The following is a 21,671-nucleotide window of genomic DNA, read 5'->3' as shown; positions in this document are numbered from 1 at the left end:
CCCAAACACTGAACTGTTAACTTAATCTAGAAGACATCATTGTCAGAGGTTTAGCAATATAATTGCACGTGTCCTCATGCATACTGGACAGAGAAGCATGCATCTGATTTGACTGAGTGCTCTCATTGGCTTTACACTTTAATCAAAAGGACTGTATCTATTAGAGCAAATAATTCATTTGAAGGCTTTTAACTAATGCTAAAATGCTGACATGGCAAATCCTTCTCTTATCTGAAAATACAAACTGTTCTTTTGCTGGAAGGGGGGACAAAATATACCTTTAGAGGCTGTGTTGCTTCTGGGTGTTTCTAGATTGAAGGCATTTGAAGATAGTAAAAGACAATAGTGTACAGAATTTTGTTAGACATTGTAAATGTGTAACGATGAAGCATAGCAAGACTAGCATTAGTTGTGTTAAAATGCAAAGATTATGCTGTAAACACTATCATTCTATTTTTTTAGGCAAGCTGGCTTTCTAAAGAATGGGCAAAACGGGCTGCCCTTCCTTCTCATGTTGTGACCATGCTTGATAATTTTCCAGTCAACTTACACCCAATGTCCCAACTGAGTTCTGCTGTCACAGCTTTGAATAGTGAAAGTGTTTTTGCTCGTGCTTACTCAGAAGGAGTAAACAGAAATAAATACTGGGAGGTAAGATTATATTTAATTGTATTGTTTCCAGCTAGTTGGTGAATCCTTTGCAACATTGTCTAAAACTGAGTCGTGGAATATGGTGATACCAACTTTAAACAGTTGGATGCTAGCTACTGTGGGTAATATGACCAGTGGACTCTAGGAGTACTATAATAAACTGTTTTCATAGTAAAACGCTGCTTTCAGAGTACAGTTCTCAATTTTGGCTGCAGTTGTCATGCACACCTGTGTGTAGCATTAATTTTGCTTGCTTCCCTCAGCTTTGTGAGGAAATGTCATATCTATTAGATGCATTGAAATAAAGTACAGTGCAGGTTTTAGAATCTACTTTCATTGTATTGCTCAGCAGTGAAACTATTCATACCGCTCACCTTGTTAGTGCAAGAAATCTGGGCAGAGCCAAAAATAATGAGGGGACAGATGATCAAAATCATAACAAATTTTAAATGATTTTCTTATAAACTTAGAAAGTTGCTAGAGTAAGAGGTGCTAGCGTGCATTTGTCTGAAGGATATGAAGTCTGAAATTCCAATGTCTGCCATTATTTAGTGACCTCAGTCCTCAATGATTTGCCTGAAATCCACAAATTTTGAGAAACAGACCAAAAATGTGAAGCAAAAATTGGCGTTCTGCAAAAATCTTGGCAGTTGAGAAGTATGAAACTATTGCCGAGTGTGGTGGAAGTTGTCCTGTGCAGGTGGAAAATGGCAATGCTTTTTATACTTGTGCATCTCGCATAAAGGAATGCTGTGGGGGAAGGGGAGAATACCTTTAGGTGCTGTGAATTCAGAGATGATATTAAATAAGAAGGTGTAAGGAACCAAGTATATTAGGTAAGAGGTGTAGAGTGTAGTTTTGCTGAAAGTAGTCCTTTGCTTTGTAGGAGATCCGTTCTGTTTGCTAGATTGTGTATTGCAGGATCAAGTTCAAAAACTTGACTGCATGCGTTGTACTTGGTCATAATAATCTGTCAGAAATGATTGCCAAACTTTCTGTAGGGTATTAAATCTCAAGCAATTTCGGCGTCCCAACCCAGAGAACAGTGTTCCTACTGAATGTAAAACAAGAATAAGCTTTGTGCAAAATTGCAGGAACACTACACAGCGGCTTGATACTTCCAATACGAAAAAATCCTCAGTGAATCAACCATACAAAGAACAATAACTCCAAATAACTTAGGAACGTTCTTTATTGCACATTCAGTGAGCGCTTTCACCCATAAGGGCTTCTTCAGACTGTACAAAGTAAAACGTAAGGCACAGCCTTAAATACTTAAAACTAATTAAACAATCCACGCTCAATTTAAAATTTAAACAGAAAGGTAGCAATTCATAACAAGTCATTGGATTGCAATTCCTTTATAGAACCTCATAAAAATATCTCTATTACAAAAAAAAATGTTTCTAAGTAAAACACTTATTAGACCAGAAACTCATAAATGTTTGTGTATCTTTCCGTAACATCTATTAAGGTTTACTTTACTAAAGCTTCAGCACGCGTTGCTATCAATTGCAGTGGCGGTTCACAACCACTTGATGGTAGCATTACTGTGGTTATAACAAGCATATTTCATGCATAGATTTTCCTACATGTATTTTCATAGGAAATGATGTTAAACAGTTTCAGGTCATTAATATTAAAAAATCTTTCATTCATTCAACCAAGTATAAATATATTCATAACGAAAACATAAGTTTTAAAAGGTCAGAATTAAAATACAATTCATATGCAAGAATCCATGATGTATACGATGCACATTAGTCATACTGCTACTACTAAAACATGAAACTCTATATTACCAAAGGCTACACTATTCATATTTGTATGTAGACTTATATTAAGTAAAAAAGTTATATGAAAAAGTCATATAGATATGCCCTCTTGGTATAGTTTGTTTACCATGGATGGGCAAATTCATGTTATTTCAAATTAAAGTCACTAAAATAAGTTATATTAAAAACTATATTCTTATAATCTATACTTGTAGTATCTCTAAAAAGCTTTCCTTAATCCCCTCTTCTTAAGAAATGGATAGATGTTGATTTTGTCATTTAGACCTGGGGGGTGATCTGCTTTGCAACGAATAATCCATCTAGTTTCGTATTCAAGAGTGGTGGTTTCTATGTCCCCTCCTCTTAAAGTGCGTATAACATTTTGTATGACACAGAACTTGAATGTATGATGGCTTCCTTTCTTATTGACGTGTCTGGCCAGGGCATTCCTAACATCACCTGTCCTTATTCCATAATTGTGTTCCCTTATTCTCTCTCTTAGCTCTCTGTTTGTTTTCCCTATGTAGAAAGCCGTGCAGGCTCCACATTGAGCTAAGTATACTACGTTTTCAGTCCTGCAGGAGGTACCAGTATAGAATGTGAAAATGTGTCCTGTGGTGGGTAACTTGAATTGTGTATCAGTGTTAATGTATTCACATTGATTACAATTATTGCAAGGACTAGTATTCGTAAGGTGTGTTGGATGGTTGCTCATGAGCTTATGACATAATGTCCTTTTCAAGTTATTTTTATTTTTGTAGCTAAATCTAGGTTGATCACCTACTAAGCTACCAACGTCCTCATCTATTCTTAGTAAGTGCCAATGTCTGGTTAGTATATTCTTGACCTCTCCAATATCTTTTGTATAATACATAGAGATACTAACAGTTTGATTTTTAGCATCTTGAGTATTATCTTCTTCATCCATTGTGTCAATAATATTTGAAAAATATGGACGTGCTCTTGTCTCTCTTAGTTCATAAACCTCATCAATTGTTTTATTAATGTCAATTACTTTATAGGACCTCTCTAATAGTCTATCCTTAAGTCCTGCTACTTCTTCTGAAAAACCTGACTCAGTAGGGTTAAGCCTGGATGCTCTCATTACTTGTCCTTTAATAATATTGTCGAAAATGTGCTTCGGGTGCATACTACTCCTGTGTAGAATGGAATTCCTAAAGCACTTTTTCCTGTGTATTGACGTATTAATGAGACCATTACTTAACTTAATTATATTCACATCTAAAAAAGATATGTTTTCCATAGAATATGACATAGTAAACTTTAAAAAGTGCGTCATACTGTTGACTTCTTTCTCAAACTCTAACAGATTATTAAGTGTTCCTTTCCATACCAGGCATTATTCTTAAGATGGGAGATGAAACAACTCTTCATTCTCCCATTCAGCTATTGGCACATGATGTGCCCATAGCTACGCCATCATTCTGTATGTACATGTATCTTAAGGTCCAACATCCATTAATCCCTATTTTAAAAGGCCTCCCCAAAATACACAAAGGACTTAATAATCCTCCCATGAGACCCATCGTATCAGGACGTGGATGGTTGACAGAACCATTCTCCCTTTTTGTAGAACATTTGAGGAAAGTATTGGAGAGTAATGCTAACATTTTAAAAGACAGTAAACAGTTCCTTTTGGAATTATATGAGTATCTCTCTAAGGAAAACAACGTCAAAGATCTTTGTTTAGTGACCCTGGATGTGTTAACAGTGTCTCAAACTACCTTAAAAAATACACAGATATGGACAATCAATTCATAGAATTACTAACTATGTTCCTGGAAATCATACTAGAAAATAATGTCTTTATTTTTAATGGGAGAATGAAGAGTTGTTTCATCTCCCATCTTTTAGATGTGAATATAATTAAGTTAAGTAATGGTCTCATTAATATCATTAATATTAAAACTTTAGGAATTCATTCTACACAGGAGTAGTATGCACCCGCCATTATTTTTCTCAATATTATTAAAGGACGAAAGGAAACATCAAACTTAACTACTATCGGGAGTCAGGTTTTTCAACGAAGACAGGGCTGGAAGGACGAAGAATTAGAGGAATTATCATTAATTTATGAACTAAGAGAGACAAGACTATCATCATATTTTTCCACGGGCACAATGGATGCACATTGTCATAAGCTCATGAGAGCAAACACCACACATAATCGCTTGCAGCATTTAGCAATAATAATTGTAATGCGATCAAACTGATACACATTCAAGTTACCCAACCTATGGTAATACCCCCAAGCACATGCACCCCCTAGTATGTGTTCACTAGCAACATGTCTTCACTCGTGCTAATTACACCTTTCTTAGCTGTGAGAATTTTCCTGGGTGTGTGCCAGTCAGTGAAATATTTAATGTTCTTGAAATCCTGCCCCCTTGCTCTTAGGTTTTCTACACTTCTTCCTTCCCAATATACATACATACGTACACACATGTACAGGGTTTCTACTCCACTTCTTTTCTCAGATATCCACTCCTGCTTAAGTTTGTGTAGCTTACTTCCACATTGCAGGTGATAGTGGATGATTATTGATCTAGTAGCTGTGGCTAACTCTGTAATTAGTTGCTCAGTTTACTGTATCATGTGAGACTGTAACTGAAGCAGAGGGGAAGGTTTTAACCTTTGAGTGCCAAGTGTATAGTTGAGCAGTTTCTTTTCATGCTACTTCTGTTACTGAAGTTGCATCTGTGCTTAAGTGATTGTATTTCTGCTGTTCTGAGTAGGTGGTGACAATTGCAAATTCACTCTCATCACTGGTGCACTACTTCTGCTGTATTTATTTTATGGAAAGAATGGTTTCAGCTTGCAGTTGTTAATAATAAAATCTTTTTTTTCAGTGTATCCAAAGTTCTGGATATCTTAAAATGAATGTAATTCTTTGTGCTTCAGGTTTAAAGGGTGAAAGTTAAATGCTGCAGACCTTGAACTGTAGACTGTAACTTCATTCTCACTTATTGTCTGTGTGTGTAATTTTGTGCAATGCACTTAAGCAGAACAAGCCTTTTACCCACGTGAATGAGTCCTTGAGGTTGGTGAGATTTGGTAATCAAAGAAGACTCTCTCATAGGTTGGTACTAGGCTATCGGCCCTATGGCCTATACAAGTCAAGCCATAACAATTCCCTGGATATTTCTTCCCACAATATTTACTCCCCTGGACCCCTGTCTAGCAGGGCAACTGACATGATCCCCAGGGTGAATTTCCTATCTCCCATCCAATCGTCCAAGTTCCTTTTGAAGAGGACCAAGGAGGTGCTCTGCTTGGCATGTATGGGCAGCCCATTCCAGAGTATGGGGAGTCTCTGGGTCAGGAACCTATCCCTCCAGCATGTTTTGTTCATTGTGATGACAAGGTTTAGATCCCTGGAGCGTGTGGCTCTGAGGGATTTGGTTTTCTTTAAGTGGAGCATGTCCAACAACTCAGATTTTGACATGGCCTTGTATGTTAAGCAGAGATTGCCTCTGAGAAGACGATATGCCGCAGAGTGTAGCTGGAGTTTTTTTAGACTGTCAGCATAGGGTATCTGTTTTAGGCCTGTGATTCTTTTAGTGAGGTATTTCTGCGGCCTTTCCGGCTGTTGCAGATGTCTTGTGAGGTACATACCAAACAGGGCATTGTACTCTATAATGGGTCTAATGAGGGATGAGTACAGTAGGACAATGACCTCCTTTTTTTCTGGATGAAAAGCCCTTAGTGATGAGGTGTGCCACACAGAAGGATTTCCTGACTGTTGTGGCGATGTGGTTATTGAAGGTGAGACCACTGTCCACCTGTGTCCCTAAGTCTCTCATCACACTTTCGGTGTTTAGTGTACTGCCACCTTTGTGGTAATTCATGGATACATGTTTTTTCCCAAAGGGGATAACTATACAATGTTAAGTTGTCAATCTCGCCTTCATTCTTGCTGGATGGGTTCGGAGCCGATCCTCGGCTCCGACTCGGCACTAGCTTTAGCTCGAGAACTCCTTTTACCAGCTCGAGGCAACCCTATATCCCATGATGCAAGGCGGAACTACCTCAGATCTCATTTGCCGCTTAGCGAAAGAGGTCTCCTTTGCCAGCTGAGGTAAGTTTTTTCTTGTTAAAGAAGAAAAAAGTTTAGTTAGGGGTTTAATTTCCCTTCAGTGTTAGGTTAGCCTGTATTTAGTACAGCCCACCCTATTCCCTTCCTTTTTAAACTTTTAAAACAGTTTTTTCAGTTAAAGTTTTAGTCAGGCCTAGTTCCCCAAGTTATTCCCTTCCTGTGTGTCTGTGTAGGGATTAAGTTGTGTGTTTGTGGGGACTGTTTGTGTATATCCTTTTAGGATGCCTAGGGAAGGCAAGGTCTCAGGCTTCAAGAAATGTGACCAGTGCTGTCAGAAAATGTCCCTGACAGACGGTCACACTTCTTGTGTATTGCCTGGGGCCTTTGCACCTGCAGGACTCCTGTGCGTTGTGTCATGCCTTTAGCCAGAGAGTCCTGCAGGAAAGGAGGAACAAACTGATCCTCCGAGGTTTGTTAAAACCTGAAGGTTCTCCTCCTAAGCAAGGGGCAGGAAAACCTCTTAAGCCACCGAAGGCTCAGGCTACAGTGTCCAAGCCTCCTCCGGTGGCTCCGGCCCGTCGAGCCGATATTGACTCGGCTGGAGCCGATACTTCTTCTGCTAGAGTAGTGGGTTCGGTGCCGGCCGGCTCCGATACCCTGACTACTGTTGCCTTGTCGGCTCCGGCTGGAGCCGACACTTTATCCAGCATCGGAGCCGAGATCCTCGGCTCCATCTGGGGTTCAAGGGACTTCGGCTCCGATGGCTCCGGCCCTTAAGAGATCCCGGTCCCCTTCGATACTAAGTATTCACTCGGCTCCGGGGTCTCCTCTTTGTCGGAGCGGAGCCATTGGAGCCGATCTTGAGATCTTCCAGGCTGTCTGACCACGATTTGGAGAGGGTGGTAAGCAGGCTGTTGAAATCTCAGGCACTGGCCCAAATGCTCCATAGCCCGTCTCAACAGACTTCGCTACAGCCCCAATTCTTGAGATTCCTCCTCCGACTCCACACCAGAGTTCGGGCCGGAGCTTCTTGGGACAGCGACTGTTTCGATGCGCCGAGCCGATACATCCTTCGGCTCCGTCATCCTCTGCTCCGATCTCCTCCTTGAGACTTTCCTTGGAGGGATCCGCCGTCGGGTTTCACTGTCGGCTCCGAGGGGCTAGTGGCATCGGACCCTTGTCCGACCCCGCTCTCCCTCTCGGAGCTTCGGCTTTGGTAAGCTCGGCGCAGACATCGCCTCGAGCCTTCTCTCTCCTTGGAGCTGACCATTCCTGTTTCTTCGAGCGGGTGTGTTCAGGTCTCCCGGGAGAGGAGCCTTTGAGGTGATGAGGAGTGTCCTGGCCTCTGAGCCTGGTCAACGGTCTATCCCTCTAGCTCCTCCCTCATCAGTGCCTGCAGATGCCTCTTGCCAGCCTCTTGCTCTCAGGCCCAGGGATCCATCGCCCCAGGTTTCCCCACTGGGAATTTCCTCCTCTTCCGAGGTTTCTCCTGACCCTGCCGGGGAACCCCTCGGAAGAGGACGTAAGAGGAAACACACAGACTCCCTGAGTCTACTACATCTGATACCGACTTAGATGAGTCGGAGGGTTCTACGGTCCCCTCTGAGGATGTCTCATTTTCAGACATCCTTGAGCTCCTCAAATAGAGGGGGAATTGGCCCTCCATTGACCCCTCCGAGAATGAGTCGGTATACCTGGAGGCTTTTGGATCCCGACCCTCCACCTCCTGGGTGTCTCCGCCTTTCGACCCACTCATGCAGGTAGTGGCTTCGGAAGGCGTGGGCGGCTCCAGATTCTGTGGAACCTGTCCCCAGGAGACCATCCAAGTTCATCACGGCCCCTTCGGACAAACAGTTCCTGTCCAAAGGGGTCTCTGTGGATGCTATGGTGGTGGTGGCGGCCACTAAGAAGGAACTGGCGGATCCTTCAGTACCTGTACATCCTCCTAATAAGGATTCTAGGACCATGGACAGGTATGGAAAGCGGATGTTTTCTTCAGCGACCTTTGCAATGCGTTCGCTGAATTACCTTTGTCACTTCACCAGGCTTCAACGAGATATTCTCAAGGAACTGGGAGAAGTAGTCCAGGATCCTTCAGCTGCTGGGGCTCAGGAAAAGATTGCCTCTCAGCTAGCTATCCTGAATTCGATATCTAACTCCTCCATGCGGCTCATATCTTATGCAGCCGATGGAACGAGCAGGGCCGCAGGCACAGGTGTTGCTCTTAGACGCCAAGCCTGGATGCGGCTGTGTAATTTTGCAGACCCCTTTAAGCGTCCTTCACCAACACCCCTTTGACGGTTCGGCTTTGTTCGGACCTCAGATGAAGGATACTTTGACCAGATGTGAACAAGGCGGTAAAACTCTTTCTGCCGTTGGAGTCCAGTTTTCCACTCCTTCTAGACCATATCCCAAGGGTCAGAAGGGGAAGATGTGGTTCCGTAAAGCCCAAGGAGCTACACGGACACACGTGGTCAGTTTACCCCCAGAGGCAGAGGGGTAACAATAATAGACGCCGCCCTAGAGGCAGGGGGTCCTCAGAACCAGGGCAACAGGGAGCCTCTTCCTGAGAAGCCCTTTCAGCATCCCTGAGGTGTTGCCCGACTGTCCACCCTTGGAGGCAGTCGGGGGAAGAATTTCGCTGTACCCAGTAGCCTGGCAATCCCTGTCACAAGAGAAGTGGGTACAGTCGATTATATCCAAGGGTTACAAAATCCCCTTGAAGGTTTCCGTACCTCTACAATCCCTTCCAGACATCTCACCCGGTCAAACGGATTTGGCAAAACAGGAAGTTTCAAAACTCCTGGGAAAAAGAGTCATCCAAACAGTGCCGGCAGACCAAGTAGGATCCGGCTTCTACTCAAGATTCTTTTTGGTCCCCAGAAGGACGGGAGATTGGAGACCAATACTAGACCTGAGCAGACTAAACAAGTCTGTCAGAAAGGCAAGATTCCGGATGGTCACGCTGCAATCCATTCTGCCCTTTCTGGGCAAGGACAACTGGATGTGCTCGATAGACCTTCAGGATGCGTACTATCATATAAAGATTCACAGACGCTCCAGAAGGTTTCTCCGCTGGCTGGGAGCCAGTCATTACCAATTCAGAGCACTGCCCTTTGGCCTCACTTCAGCCCCAGAGTGTTCACCAAATGCATGGCAGTGGTCACAGCTCACCTGAGACGCCGAGGCTTCCAAGTGTTTTCTTATTTGGACGACTGGCTCCTCTCCGCCACCTCCAAGGATCAGCTTCTTCGGTCCAGAGACTACAGCTTACAGCTTTGCAAGAGTCTAGGAATTTCGTGAATTTGAAAAATCCTCTCTGCTGCCTTGCCAATCTATCACCTTTATAGGCGCAGAGTTTGATACCGTCAAAATGTTAGCCAGGCTAACAAATCAAAGGATTCTGGACATCCAGAAATTTGTTCAGCTTCTGTTACAAAGCAGCAAGGTCAAAGCCAGGTTTGTCTTGAAAGTTCTAGGCCTAATGGCTGCAGCCATTGTTCTTCTTCCACTGGCTCGCTTCCACATGCGTCTCCTGCAGTGGATATTGTTCACGCAGTGGTCGTACCACGATCTGCCCATGAGACACGAGATCTTAGTGACACAGTCTTGCAGGGCTCATCTACGATGGTGGATATCTTCCCTCTTCTTCATCAGGGCCGACCCTTTGTTCCCCTCCTCCAGTTGCCACAGTCACCACGGATGCCTCTCTGATCGGGTGGGGGCATTATCAGGGCAGGATGGTCCACGGGACGTGGCAACCCATAGAATACCACCTGCACATAAATGTCCTGGAGATGAGAGCAGTGCTTTTAACGTTGCAAGCCCTCTACGACTTTCTTCCCACAGGGACTATTGCAGTACAGACGGACAACATGTCCGTGGTCTGGTACATCAACAAACAGGGCGGAACCAGGTCCTATCCCTTATGTCGAGAAGCTCTCAGACTTTGGCAATGGGCGATCTCTTCTCAGCGGTTTCTGATAGCAACGCACATCCCCGGCAGGTCCAACCTATTGGCGGACAGGCTAAGCAGATCTATTCTGATGCCTCACGAGTGGTCTCTCAATCAGTCTGTGGTGGATCAGATTTTTCTGAAGTGGGGCACCCCTTGTTGCGATCTTTTCGCTACCCCTCAAAACAGCAAGTGCCCAGATTACTTCACACTATTTCCTCTTCCAGGCCAACCCTTGAGAGACTCTCTAACCCAGGATTGGCCTCGGGGACTTCTTTATGCTTTTCCTCCCTTTCCATTGATTCCACAATTCATTCAGAAAGCCACCGTTTTGAGAGCCAAATTGATCCTCATTGCTCCATATTGGCCTCGACAAATTTGGTTTCCGTCTCTACATCATCACCTTCTGGTGCAGCCCTGGCATCTGGACCCAGTTCCGGATCTTTTGATCCACCAGTCGGGTCAGCAGCACCGGGCCATTCATTCTCTCAACCTCACTGCTTGGTTGCTCCACTTCCTTCCCTAGCCAGGCTACCAATGATTTCGGACTCAGAGACATTTTAGTGTCTTCTTTAAAGTCGTCCACTAGAACTGTTTATGCTAGCAAGTGGCGACGTTTTTCTATTTGGGCAAACGCCAGAAATATTGATCCTTTCACCGCTCCTATACATTCTGTTTTGGATTTCCTGGCGGAGGTTTTTCATTCGGGATCGTCATCATCTACAGTCAAAGTACAACTGGCTGCTATTTCCAAATTTCATGTTGGCTTGCAGGACAATAACATCATGTCTCATAGGTTATGCAAAGCCTTTTTGAGAGGAGTTTTCTCCTAAAACCGCCTGTGAAACATCCTCCTCCGCAATGGGATCTGAACTTAATGTTGGCATCCTAATTCTACCTCCTTTCGAACCGTCTGCTACGTGTTCTTTAAAGTTGTTGACATGGAAAACTATATTTTTGCTGGCTGTTACTTCTGCAAGAAGAGTTTGAGATTCAGGCCCTCTGTATTCGTTCACCTTATCTGGTGTTTCATAAGGATAGGGTTTCGCTCAGAACTAACCCTTCCTTTCTTCCCAAGGTTGTATCTCAAGCCAATATTAACCAATCTATTGATCTACCAGTTTTCTTTCCTAACTATTCTGACAGAGCTGAACAGAAGCTGCATTTTTGGATGTTCATCGTCAGCTCAGGTACTACTTACATAGGACTAAACAAGTTAGAAAATCAGACCAATTGTTTGTCTCCTATGCAGAAAACAGGTTGGGTCTTCCAGTATCTAAAGTGACCTTATCTAGATGGTTGACTTCCACCATTTCCTATGTGTACTCTCTAAGGGGCAAACAACTATCTTCTAAGCCAAAAGCACATTCGACCAGGAGTCTATCCACTTCTGTAGCCTTTCAGGATAGACTTCCCATTGACACTATTTGTGCAGCAGCTACTTGGGCCACGCCTCATACCTTTGTGTCTCATTACAAGTTGGATTTGGCCTCCAGAGATAGGGCCAGTTTTGGTTCCACTGTTCTCAAGAGTCTGTTCCATTGAGCCACCCGGGATACAGGTGCTAGGGGCTGTCCCATCCAGCAAGAATGAAGGCGAGATTGACAACTTAACATTTAGAAGTTATGTACCTACCATAACGTTCCATGTTAGTTGTCTTCTCTCGCCTTCTTTCTTCAATCCCTCCCTCCTTCCCCTGGCCTGGACAGATCTTGAGAGTTCCTATTAGATTGCTTCCTCTGGAGCATTGTTATGAGGACTTCTTTTAGGAACCATGGTTCCTAATTATATTAGGATAAGTCTTTAGCAGGGTTAGTTAGCTGCCAAACGAGATCTGAGGTAGTTCCGCCTTGCATCATGGGATATAGGGTTGCCTCGAGCTGGTAAAAGGAGTTCTCGAGCTAAAGCTAGTGCCGAGTCGGAGCCGAGGATCGGCTCCGAACCCATCCAGCAAGAAAGAAGGCGAGAGAAGACAACTAACATGGAACGTTATGGTAGGTACATAACTTCTAATTTCTTGGCATTGAGCTTGAGCCCATGGCTCTGGCACCAAGCATCTGTTTCTGTAAGGTCCTTTTGTAGAATTTCCACATCATTTGGGATTCAATAATGGCTCCCAGTTTGCAGTCATCTGTGAACTTTGGTAGCCAGGGTCCCTTAGTGTTGGCCTGTACTTCAGAGAAGTAGATGCCAAGCAAGAGCGGTCCCAGGACTGAACCCTGAGGTACTTCACTTGTCTGGAGCTGGATTTGGAGTCGGCTACTTTTACAGTCTGGGTTCTGTCAGTAAGCCATTTGGCAACCCATCGAGTGACATAGGGATTTATGCCCAGCTTAGTAAGTTTATCTATGATTCCAAAGTGGGGGATGGTGTTGAAGGCCTTGGTGAAGTCCAGATAGGCTGTGTGGACCGCCTTACCCTCGTCCACAGCTCTGGAGACTGATTCAAAGTAGTCAGTCAGGTTCAGAAGACAAGATCGGCCCTTTACGAACCCAAACTGGGTGTGGTCCAGTATTTGAAGGTTGCCAATGTCTTATAAGTTCCATGATGCGTTCCATGCCCTTGCAGATCAGGCTGATCAGACTGATGGGACGGTAGTTCCCAGGATCCAAGGTGGATCCCCCCTTGTAGAGTGAGGTAACTGTAGCTGCGTGCCACTGAGTGGGCATGAAACCTGAGGTGAGGCTATGATTAAACATGACACTTAGGTGAGGTGCCAGTTCATTTTGTAGTTCATGTAGTACACAGTCCGGGATGTCATCTGGTCCCATGGATGCTGTATTCTTAGCTTTGGAGAGTGCTGTTTCAACCTGTGTGGCCATGATTACCGGAATTTGGCAATCTTTTTTGGTACTGAGATGGGCCCTTTAGGGGGGTGCCCTTTAGGGGGAGAGAGGGGGGGTGAAGTTGACACTAAATCGATCTGACAGGATATTGGCAATATCCTTGGGATCAGTATATTTAATGCCATTCTGTTGTAGCACACAGCAGATATGAGCATTGGCATTTAGATTCTTGACAACTATAGAATGCCTTGTGGTTGTCTTTGGAATATTTGGCAATTTTATTTTCTTAACTAGCTTTGGAGGATTTTGAGGGATCTCAGCTTCTTACTGAGGCTGGTAAGGGAGTTTTTTGCATCCTGGGATTTTTCTCTTTTCTGCAGCAGTTTTTTCCTTCTGTTGTGTAGATGTTCTTCGTTCCACATTGCTGCAGTCCTTACTATTGGGTAGTCCGCTGTCCAGTCGGCCCGAATACCAGAGTATATGGCTGACGTCGGTCAGGGCGCATTAGACGTCACGCCAGGGTACTAATGCGCATGACCGACGCCATATCCTCAGTCTTTTGCCGCATGGTCCGATGCAGAAGCAGTTTGCGAGTGCAGGTTGGCGTTTGAAATATTTCGAAACCGGAGTTTCAGACCGAATCAGAGTTGGCTAAGTACCCCGTTGGGGAACATTTTGGTTTTTTCTTGCCTCAGTATTTAACCGGATGTCAGAAAAAGTGAATAACTGTATTTCTTGTGGGAAACAGATACCTCATAGGGATTACCATACCTTGTGTATACCTTGTTTAGGGCCTGAGCACGACGTTGTTGGATGCCGCTCTTGTGCTAGGTTTAACAAACGCACTATTAAGAGGAGGTTAGACTGTGCCAGGTTAGTGTTTGGGAAGCGTTGCAATTATAAAATGCCGCCGGATGCTCCGGCGCCCGCCGTCAAGAAGCGCAAGGACAAAACGAAGCCTAGGGTTGATGAACCGCAGTCCCGGACGCCGGTTCTTTAGAAGGCTCAGTGGAGCCAGAGGTTTTGCCAGGAGTTTCTATGGAGTCTCAGGCAGAAACTTTACTGTTACAGGATGTGCCTTCTCAGGAGGTAGGCCAGGCTGAGGGGCTTCTCAGGTAACTGTTCTTCCCTCTTCCCAAGGTAGTTAGAGCCTCTCCTTCTGTTGCCAAAACTTCTTTGAGAGGTAGGCCAAGTTCAGCTTCAGTGGGGGCTTCTCCTAGCATTTCGGTTCTGTACCTAAGAAACATATGCTTAAAATGGCAGAAGATTTGATTACTATGATTAGAGGTTCTATGCCCCTCCTGATAAGAGGCCTAGGGTGGAACCGAGTTTGATAGTTTTGAACAGTGTTCAGAGGCTTCTGAGTCTTCATGGAAGATTTGCAGGAGTATCCTCCTTATTCTGATTCTGATGTGGATGATTCCACTCCTACAGCTTCTCCTCCTGAGGATTTCATTTTCAGAGACTCTGCATTCATGATGAGGAGCACTTCAAATGGGAAGGCCAGGATTACTCTGATTCCAGGAAAAGGCTTAGGGAATTCTTGTTTTACCCCAGCATAGGCCCTTAGCTATACCTCCTGTGTTGAATGTGGTGGAAGATGTTTTGCAGAGGCTTCCTGAACCCTGATTCTTTGCCTCCTGCTCCTGTTAAACCTGATAGGTACTATAGGGTGCCCGGCTCATAAGTATTTGTTTAAGAGTCCTAGGGCGGACCCAGAAACTGTTTCTCAGGGGCCTAAAGGTGTTAAGGCCTCTGTGGTTAAAAATCCTGTTCCCACTGATAAAGAGGCAAGGGCTTTGGATAGGTGGGGAAAGAAAGTGTATACTTCTTCCACTCTAGCCATGAGAGCGTTGAATTGTCAGTTTCACATGCTAAAATATCAAAATTATCTCCTTTCACAATTGAAATCTAAGGTGGATGCTTGGCGGAAGGTATTAAGTGTAAAGAGTTGCTGGATTTGGTTCATGTGTCTGAACAAGTGGGTAAGCATTCTTTGCAATGTGGTTTTGATGCTGTACAGGCCTCCTCGAGGGTGGCTGCCACTAGTTCTGTTCTTCGCAGGCATGCCTGGTTGAGGGATCAGAATTTAGCTGAGCATGTTAAGACAAGGATTTTGGATGCTCCTTTACAGTCTGATGTGTTGTTTGGTTCGCCTGTGGAAGCAGTTTTAAAGAAAATGGAGGACAAAGCTAAGTCTATGCAAACTGTTAAAGATTTTTGCAGGTGCAGCCACCGGGTTTAGTAGAAATTGGCCTACTAAGGTGGACATATCCTGCTTATGATTCCCAGTCTAGGGGTAGGTCTAGACGTGGTAGGGGCAGAGCTCAAGGTTCTTTTAGGCCTAGAACAGGGAGTTCACCTGCTCAGACTTCTGGTGAGGGCAGGGGTCAGTCCTTTCGTAAACAGACCCAATGACCTGCCTTTTCAGCTGCCAGTAGATTCTCGTCTGGCAGCTCCTTTGGGAGGAAGACTGTCTCTTTTCAAAGAAAACTGGGATTTAATTACTCAAGACAGATGGGTGTTGGATATCATTCACCACGGTTACAGGTTTTATTTCCATACATTGCCCCTTTTCAGAGGCATGCCAGGCGTTCCTCCTCCACAAAGAAAAGAGGCTCACAAGCAAATTTCTCAGTTACTCCAGATGGGGGCCATTCAGCCAGTCCCTGTATCAGAAAGGGGCCTAGGATTTTATTCTCGCCTGTTCCTAGTACCAAAGAAGGGGAACACGTGGAGACCAATTTTGGATTTATCTCTCCTCAACACTTATCTGGACATTCCCAAGTTCAAGATGTTGACGTTACAACAGCTTTTACCTCTGCTGGGCAAAGATCACTGGATGGTAACTTTAGATCTCAAGGAAGCTTACCTTCATGTGCCTATAAGGCTAAGTTGCAGGAAGTATCTGCGGTTTGGAGCTGGAAATTCTCATTATCAGTTCTCTGCATTGCCCTTTGGCTTATCTACTGCGCCCAGAGTATTCACAAAGGTTCTGGCTCCAGTGATAGCTTACTTCAGGCTACAAGGAATTCAAATCTATCCTTACTTGGACGACTGCCTGATTCTGGCTCAAGAAAAGGAAGACCTTCTACAGCATCTGGAATATGTTATAGCAGTGCTAAGATGCCTAGGGTATTCTGTGAACGAAATAAAGTCCAGTCTAGTACCCTCTCAAGACATGTGCTTTCTGGGTGTGAGACTGAATACAGCAGCCCAGATGGCCTTTTAACCCCGGACAAACAAAAGAGTCTATCACTTTACTTCCATCAACTATCTCATCAGTCCGTGCTGACTGCAAGGACAGTCCTTCAAGCATTAGGGTTCATGGCATCTTGTATTCTGGTGCTTCCCAATGCCAAACTGCATATGAGGAAGCTACAATGGTATCTCAAAATGTATGGACACAGCACTGCCAGGATTTGGACACTGTCATTCAAATAATACCTTGCCTTCAAAAAGAATTTTTGTGGTGGGCTCAGGAATGTCACCTAAACAAGGGACTCTCTGTGACCCGGCCAGAGGCGAGTCAGATTTTAACGACAGATGCCTCGGACATTGCTTGGGAGCTCATCTAAATGGAAAGTGGATACAAGACAAGTGGCCTGCCAGACTACAGCATCTACATATCAACATGAAGGAGATGTTAGCAGTCCAGTTTGCATTAATGGCTTTCAAGGAGTTTCTTCCAGGGCAGGTGTTGATTCTAACAGACAACACAACTGTCATGTGGTACATCAACAAACAAGGGGAACACATTCTTACCCATTGTGCAGGCAAGCAATGATTTTATGGGAGACTGCGCTCAGCTTGCAACTAACTCTTCAGGCAAGGTTTCTGCCAGGAGCACAGAACTCCTTAGCAGATGTGTTAAGCAGACAAATCATGGATCCCCACGAGTGGAAACTGGATCTTCATGTATTTCAAAGGTTGACAGTGTCCTGGGGAACTCCAGACATAGATCTGTTCGCTTCTCCACTAAACCACCAGCTGCCAAAGTTTTGCACAAAGAGGTTACATCACACAGCTTGGAAAGTGGATGCTCTTTCTTTCAGTTGGAAAAATCTTCATGTGTATGCGTTTCCACCTCTGCCTCTTCTTCCAAAGGTGCTTCTAAAAGTCAGACAAGACAAGCCAAGGATGATTTTAATAGCTCCAGATTGGCCTCGGCAGCACTGGTACCCATTACTGAGGAGTCTAGTAAAGAAGCCTCCATGGCCTTTACCCTTGATTCCGCACCTGTTGTCTCAGAGAGAAGGCCACCTGCTCAATGTCAAGCTTCGCTCTCTTCATCTAACAGCATGGCATATTCTGTTTTGAAAGACAGCCGGTCTCAACTTCCTCAACAAGTTTTAAATGTGATTATGGAAGCTAGAAGACCTAGTACAAGGAAAGTGTACGCAGAAAAATGGAAGAGATTCTTATTTTGGAGTGCAGCAAGGAATTTGGAGATTTCTGAGCCTAATTTGAGTGTGGCTCTTCAATATCTTACTGAGTTATTGGACAAAGGTTTGTCCTTCTCTTCCATTAAGATTCATGCTGCAGCAATTTCAGCTCATTATGATTGTGACCCACCTTTGTTTTCGCATCCTTTGTTCAAGCAGTTTCTTAGAGGGGCAAAGAATATAAGACCCCCACGTAGAGCTCCTACTCCTGCTTGGGATCTCAATTTTGTGTTGGAAAAACTTACTCTACAACCTTTTGAGCCTGCGGCTACTGCTGAATTGAAATACTTGTCATGGAAGACTGCTTTTCTGTTGGCTATTACTTCTGCAAGAAGGGTGTCTGAGTTGCAGGCCCTTATGGCAGTAGAGCCCTTTTTTTCCATAAGGATAGGGTATCATTACGCATTAATCCTTCCTTTATGCCTAAGGTGGTTTCTAGTGTGGCTTTAAACCAAACTATTCATTTGCCTACTTTTTTATGCAGACCCCAAAATAAAGGGGAAAAGATTTTGCACACTTTAGATGTACACAGGCAATTGCGTTATTATTTAAGCAGGACTAAGGATTTTAGGCAGTCTCAGCAGTTGTTTGTTTCTTTTGCTTTGAGTTCAGAGGGCAAGCCTGTGTCAAAACAAACTATTTCTAGGTGGATTGGGTTTGCATTGCATTTTGTTATTCCCATCATGGCAAGGAGATTCCAGCTGGGATTAGGCCTCATTCCACTAGGGCTACTGCCACTTCAACAGCATTTCTAAGGGGTGGCAACTAAGGATATTTTGGAGGCAGCTACTTGGAGTTCAGTGCATACTTTCTCTAAGCATTATCACCTTCCTATCTACTCTAAGTCTAGGGCTGGTTTTGCCACAGCTGTTTTGCAAGGCATGTTGTCAGCTCCTACTTCTTTATGATTTGCCAGCCTCCCTTACCTCTGCTTTGGGATTCTACCCAATAGGACTGCAGCAATGTGGAGAAGAACATAGTACAGTTTTGTACCTACCATAAATGTAGATGTTCGAGGATCCACATTGCTGCAGTCCAATTTACCCTCCCTCCTTCCCTCTGTGTTTAGGGGTGGTTGTGTAGGTGAGGTTATATGTTGATATTTTTATATATTTTTGTATATATTGTACATAATTTTGGTGCAGGTATTTTGGGCTTTGTCTTTTTAGGGTCTTCTGACATCTGGGGCAAGAAAAGACTGAGGATATGACGTCGGTCATGCGCATTAGTACCCTGACGTACTGACGTCAGTCTAATGCGCCCTGACCGACGTCAGCCATATACTCTGGTATTCGGGCCGACTGGACAGCGGACTACCCAATAGTAAGGACTGCAGCAATGTGGATCCTCGAACATCTACATTTATGGTAGGTACAAAACTGTACTTTTTATTGCAGGTGACCACCAGATTGGGTTCCTTTTTTTTGGAGAAGACCGTCTTGGTTCTCTTTGGGATGGCACGATTCATGCATGAGTGGATGTGCACGTACAGTGCCTTAGTGTAGGATTCAGCAGTCAAACTTTCAGATCCCGTCTGCATGGGTGTCATGAAGTTTGTCACTTCTGACTTGAGTAGTATGAAGTTGGCTTTGGAGAAGTTTTTTACGGAGGTTTCCTTATTGGAGGGTGGGGGTGGGATGTGAATGTCAAGGGTGATTTGCTTATGGTCAGACCTGACCAATGAGGGGGTGACAACTGGTGTGGAGCATCTATCTCCCATGTTGGTAATGACCAGGTCTAGGATATTGGAGCCCTTGGTGGGACATTGGACTAGTTGATCTAGGCCTTTGGAATTTATGAATTCCAAGAGCCGTTGGGAAAAGGTGTTGGTTCCAGAGTAGTTTTCCCAGTTAATGGCAGGGTAGTTGAAATCACCCAGTATTAGGGTGTTTGGTTGTATCTTAATATTTTCCAGTATGTTTAGAAAGGTGTAGTGAGAATCTTGGGGCATGGTGGGGGATCTGTAGCAACTACAGTTTGGATTGCAGTCTTACCTAGTGTTAGTTGCACCTGGAGAATTTCAGATGCATTGTGTTGGGCAACTAGCCTGGAGGTGTGAATATGGGCACTCCTCCACCTTTAGTGTTACGGTCTTGGTTTGGTGGCCGAAAAGTGTGGTAAGAGTTTTATAGCCTGGTATTGTAGGGGGGTGCTCTCTGGAGCCTTGAACCAGGTCTCAGTTACTGCACAGATACTGATGTTCTCCATTTTTAGGAGTGACTTGAGAGAGTGCATTTTGAGGTTTAGACTTCTAGCATTGAGTAGCATTACCTTCAGATTTTGCGTGCTTGTATCTGTTACGGTGGTGGTTTTTTCCTTTGAACCTTGTCTAAAAAAGGCACTATAAGGGTGGCAAGAGCTTTAGCCAGTAACCTGAATTTCAGGGGTGACAGGTGCAGACCATCTCTGGCAAAGCATCGTAGTTTGTCGATCATGTCTCTAAGGTTAGGTGGTTTAAAAAATGCTTACTGTTATAAAAAATGTTTGTTTCAGTTATTTAGTTACTGTGTGCTATTGGTAGGGTCTCTGGAAGTGTAACAGAGAAGGAAATGTCATTTTAGAATGGTGCTGTTTGGCAGTAGTATGGCATTTTTTGGTCTTCATTGATCGCCATTCTTAAGCACAGCATGCAAGGTAAGTTGTGTGACTTGTGTAAGCATCTGTAATCCACAAAAGGCAACAATGAAAGGATCCAACCACAAAACTGGGTTAAAAGGCTTTAATGCTAAATTTGAAGTACGTAACACACACACAAACGCCTCACACAGTTAACAGCGTTTTCATTCATAAAGACTTCAGATATAAAACTGTTAGATCATTCCACCACCATTTATCCTACAAGCCATCACTAACCACCAATAGAATCATTTCTCATCTAAAACTATCCACCAATCTAAACTGGCCATTAAAGTCACTTCAATTAAATATACAATTACACAATAAAGACATATAAAATATTGTGAATACAAATCAACTGCATAAAAATGTGTAGGAATCCTAAAAACACACAATAACCTATCTAAAAACATGTTTTAAATGCATATAATGTGTGCAAATAGACTAATAAATAAATTATAACACCCTGTAAACCATTTGCATTTCAGAGTTGTATGAAGCGTTTGTGTGTTGTGTACTTCAAATTTAGCATTAAAGCCTTTTAACCCTGTTTTGTGGTTGGACCCTTTCATTGGTGCCTTTTGTGGATTACAAATAGTTTCTGTCACTTTATCTCCATTTTTGTCTGTTTTACAAGTTTTACATTTGTGTAAGCATGCTTCTCACATACCATCCACTGAGGAGTAACCACTAGTGCTTTTTGTTTGCCTGGCTTAAAATCCACAGCCTCCTCCTGGACACTGTTGTACCCCATGTGAGTAAGTACTTGCAAGAACTGTTTGATCTTCTCCTTTTGCCTCTCCTTCCCCAAAACTTCCAGTCCTCTAACGTCCAGCTTTCATATAGTAATTTCATCACAAGCATCACAGATAGATCTGTTTGTCCATCAGTAGGGTGATACCTTTTGTACTAGTGATTTCAACTTAATTCGTTTATAGTCCTTAATGTTTTTTTTTTTTTTTTTTTTTTAACAACTAAAACTTGTAACGTTTGTAAATGTAAAGTGTTATTTTGTGTTTTAGCTCCGACAAAACCATCACTCAGTCTACCATACTCCATAGTTTGAATAATTTGTTAACTTCATGCATTGAACATGCTCCATTTATTTCTATGTAAGTTTCTCCTTTTCATAGTGTTCAGTACTTCATTTATGGTCTGTTTCAATTTTGTTTTCCATTTTCTAGTAATTGCTTTTTTGGCAGTAAATCACATTAAACTTGGCAAGACCTTAGCATGTCTAAGCAGTTCAGATCTTGTATCCTAACTCGAAAGAATTGTTTCCTTAGTTTGTCATTTTGCTCCCCCAGCATTTTGGCAAAGTACCTTTGTAGGATTTTTTTTTAGTCTGTCAACTTGTTACATTCCCAGCTACCTCTCTCAGATCGC

At 43.6% G+C, this 21,671-nt stretch overlaps 1 protein-coding gene across 1 annotated transcript in view; it reads left to right on the top strand.

Moving 5' to 3' along the window:
* The window catches only part of CS (citrate synthase), a gene marked incomplete in the record, with an annotated part of 801,297 nt that overhangs the window by 303,651 nt on the left and 475,975 nt on the right, over positions 1–21,671 (top strand). The window contains 1 exon segment of the mRNA XM_044083715.1: positions 463–651. Coding sequence (XP_043939650.1) covers positions 463–651 — 189 coding nt within the window.

The sequence above is a fragment of the Protopterus annectens genome, chromosome 9.part0 (genome assembly GCF_019279795.1).
Source record: "Protopterus annectens isolate FY-2018-M chromosome 9.part0, PAN1.0, whole genome shotgun sequence".
NCBI classification, from domain to species: domain Eukaryota; kingdom Metazoa; phylum Chordata; order Ceratodontiformes; family Protopteridae; genus Protopterus; species Protopterus annectens.
Note: the sequence above shows the minus strand (reverse complement) of the source record. Positions and strands in the feature narration are given on the sequence as shown.